Source organism: Echinococcus granulosus (genome assembly GCF_000524195.1).
Source record: "Echinococcus granulosus chromosome Unknown EG_S00958, whole genome shotgun sequence".
NCBI classification, from domain to species: Eukaryota; Metazoa; Platyhelminthes; class Cestoda; order Cyclophyllidea; family Taeniidae; genus Echinococcus; species Echinococcus granulosus.
This window is the reverse complement of record NW_020171328.1, coordinates 1-1,015: the sequence shown is the minus strand read 5'-3', so window position 1 is coordinate 1,015 and position 1,015 is coordinate 1. Positions and strand designations below refer to the sequence as shown.

The following is a 1,015-nucleotide window of genomic DNA, read 5'->3' as shown; positions in this document are numbered from 1 at the left end:
GCGTTTACCAGACCCCTTTCTTTTCACCTTAATTGCTCTGATCGATCCAATAAAAAGTATTTTCAAGCCCCATACCTTCCAATCAACTTCTTTTCCAAAAGTTTTCCCATGAACCGAACAACAACGTCCGAGTTGGAAAATTGTACAGAGCCAGGATGCTTCACCTTTGCTAGAGGATCAGCCCACTTTGACTGTAAAAGGCATTCCACTGCGTTACTGGCATAAAAGTAGTTAACGCAGCATCCACCGAGGCGACCCTCGCTTGAAGGCAAGTTCCTGTACAAATACTTGCAGACTTCCAATTCAAAGGGTGACGGTTGCGACTCTCCACCACTAGTATCACATCTTTTCACCTTTCCTCGTTTCTTAGAGTTCATTGTAAAACATCGACCACAGCACCACTACACAAAAAATAGGCTGGTGGATTAAGAAGTGCACGTCCACCCAATCTGAGATAAGCTTAAATGGCACTTCTTGCCTTATTGGTCACTTCAAGGACGCCTTTGTGATTTATCAACAAAGGACTTAATCTGTATTGCATAGGCATTTTCCTAAAAATAAGATGCATGACCAAAACAACTGTTGCTTCCTTTTGAGTTAATATTTGTTAGCAAAAAAGGGCTTTTTAATGAGGATTCACGTTCATAAAGATAGACTAAGTATCCACATATTTATAGGTATACCACTTGTATATACTGCAAACACATAATGCAAATTGATTTAAGAGCCCACTATAACTAGAAATTATGACATTTCTAAAAAATTGCGTGGCGTAGGTTTTACAAAACATAATGTAGTCTATGAAAATGCCTACAGAGGCAAAAAATCCGTTTAGTTGTGTGCCTTTGCTAATACTTCATTTGCTGCTACTATTATGCTTTATTGTAACACGATAGTGGTTTATCCCTCGGATCTGGTGAGGCGCCACTTTTGTACTTTGAATTAGCCCCCTTGTGTCTCGCTGGGTGGGCTGGCCTTTTGGGCCATGCCAATAGCCCAGACACCTTCTCCGTGC

The 1,015-nt window shown here is 40.9% G+C and overlaps 1 protein-coding gene across 1 annotated transcript; it reads right to left on the bottom strand. All coding sequences in view use genetic code 11, as the record gives it.

Annotated features, from left to right (window-relative positions):
- Window positions 1–62: 62 nt before the first annotated feature.
- On the bottom strand, window positions 63–377 carry EGR_11326 (Translocation protein SEC62; the record flags this gene model as incomplete). The annotated part of the gene is made up of 1 exon (XM_024500565.1): window positions 63–377. The coding sequence occupies one exon, from the start codon at window positions 375–377 to the stop codon at window positions 63–65; it is 315 nt and encodes a 104-aa protein (XP_024345021.1).
- Between the last annotated feature and the right edge of the window lie 638 nt (window positions 378–1,015).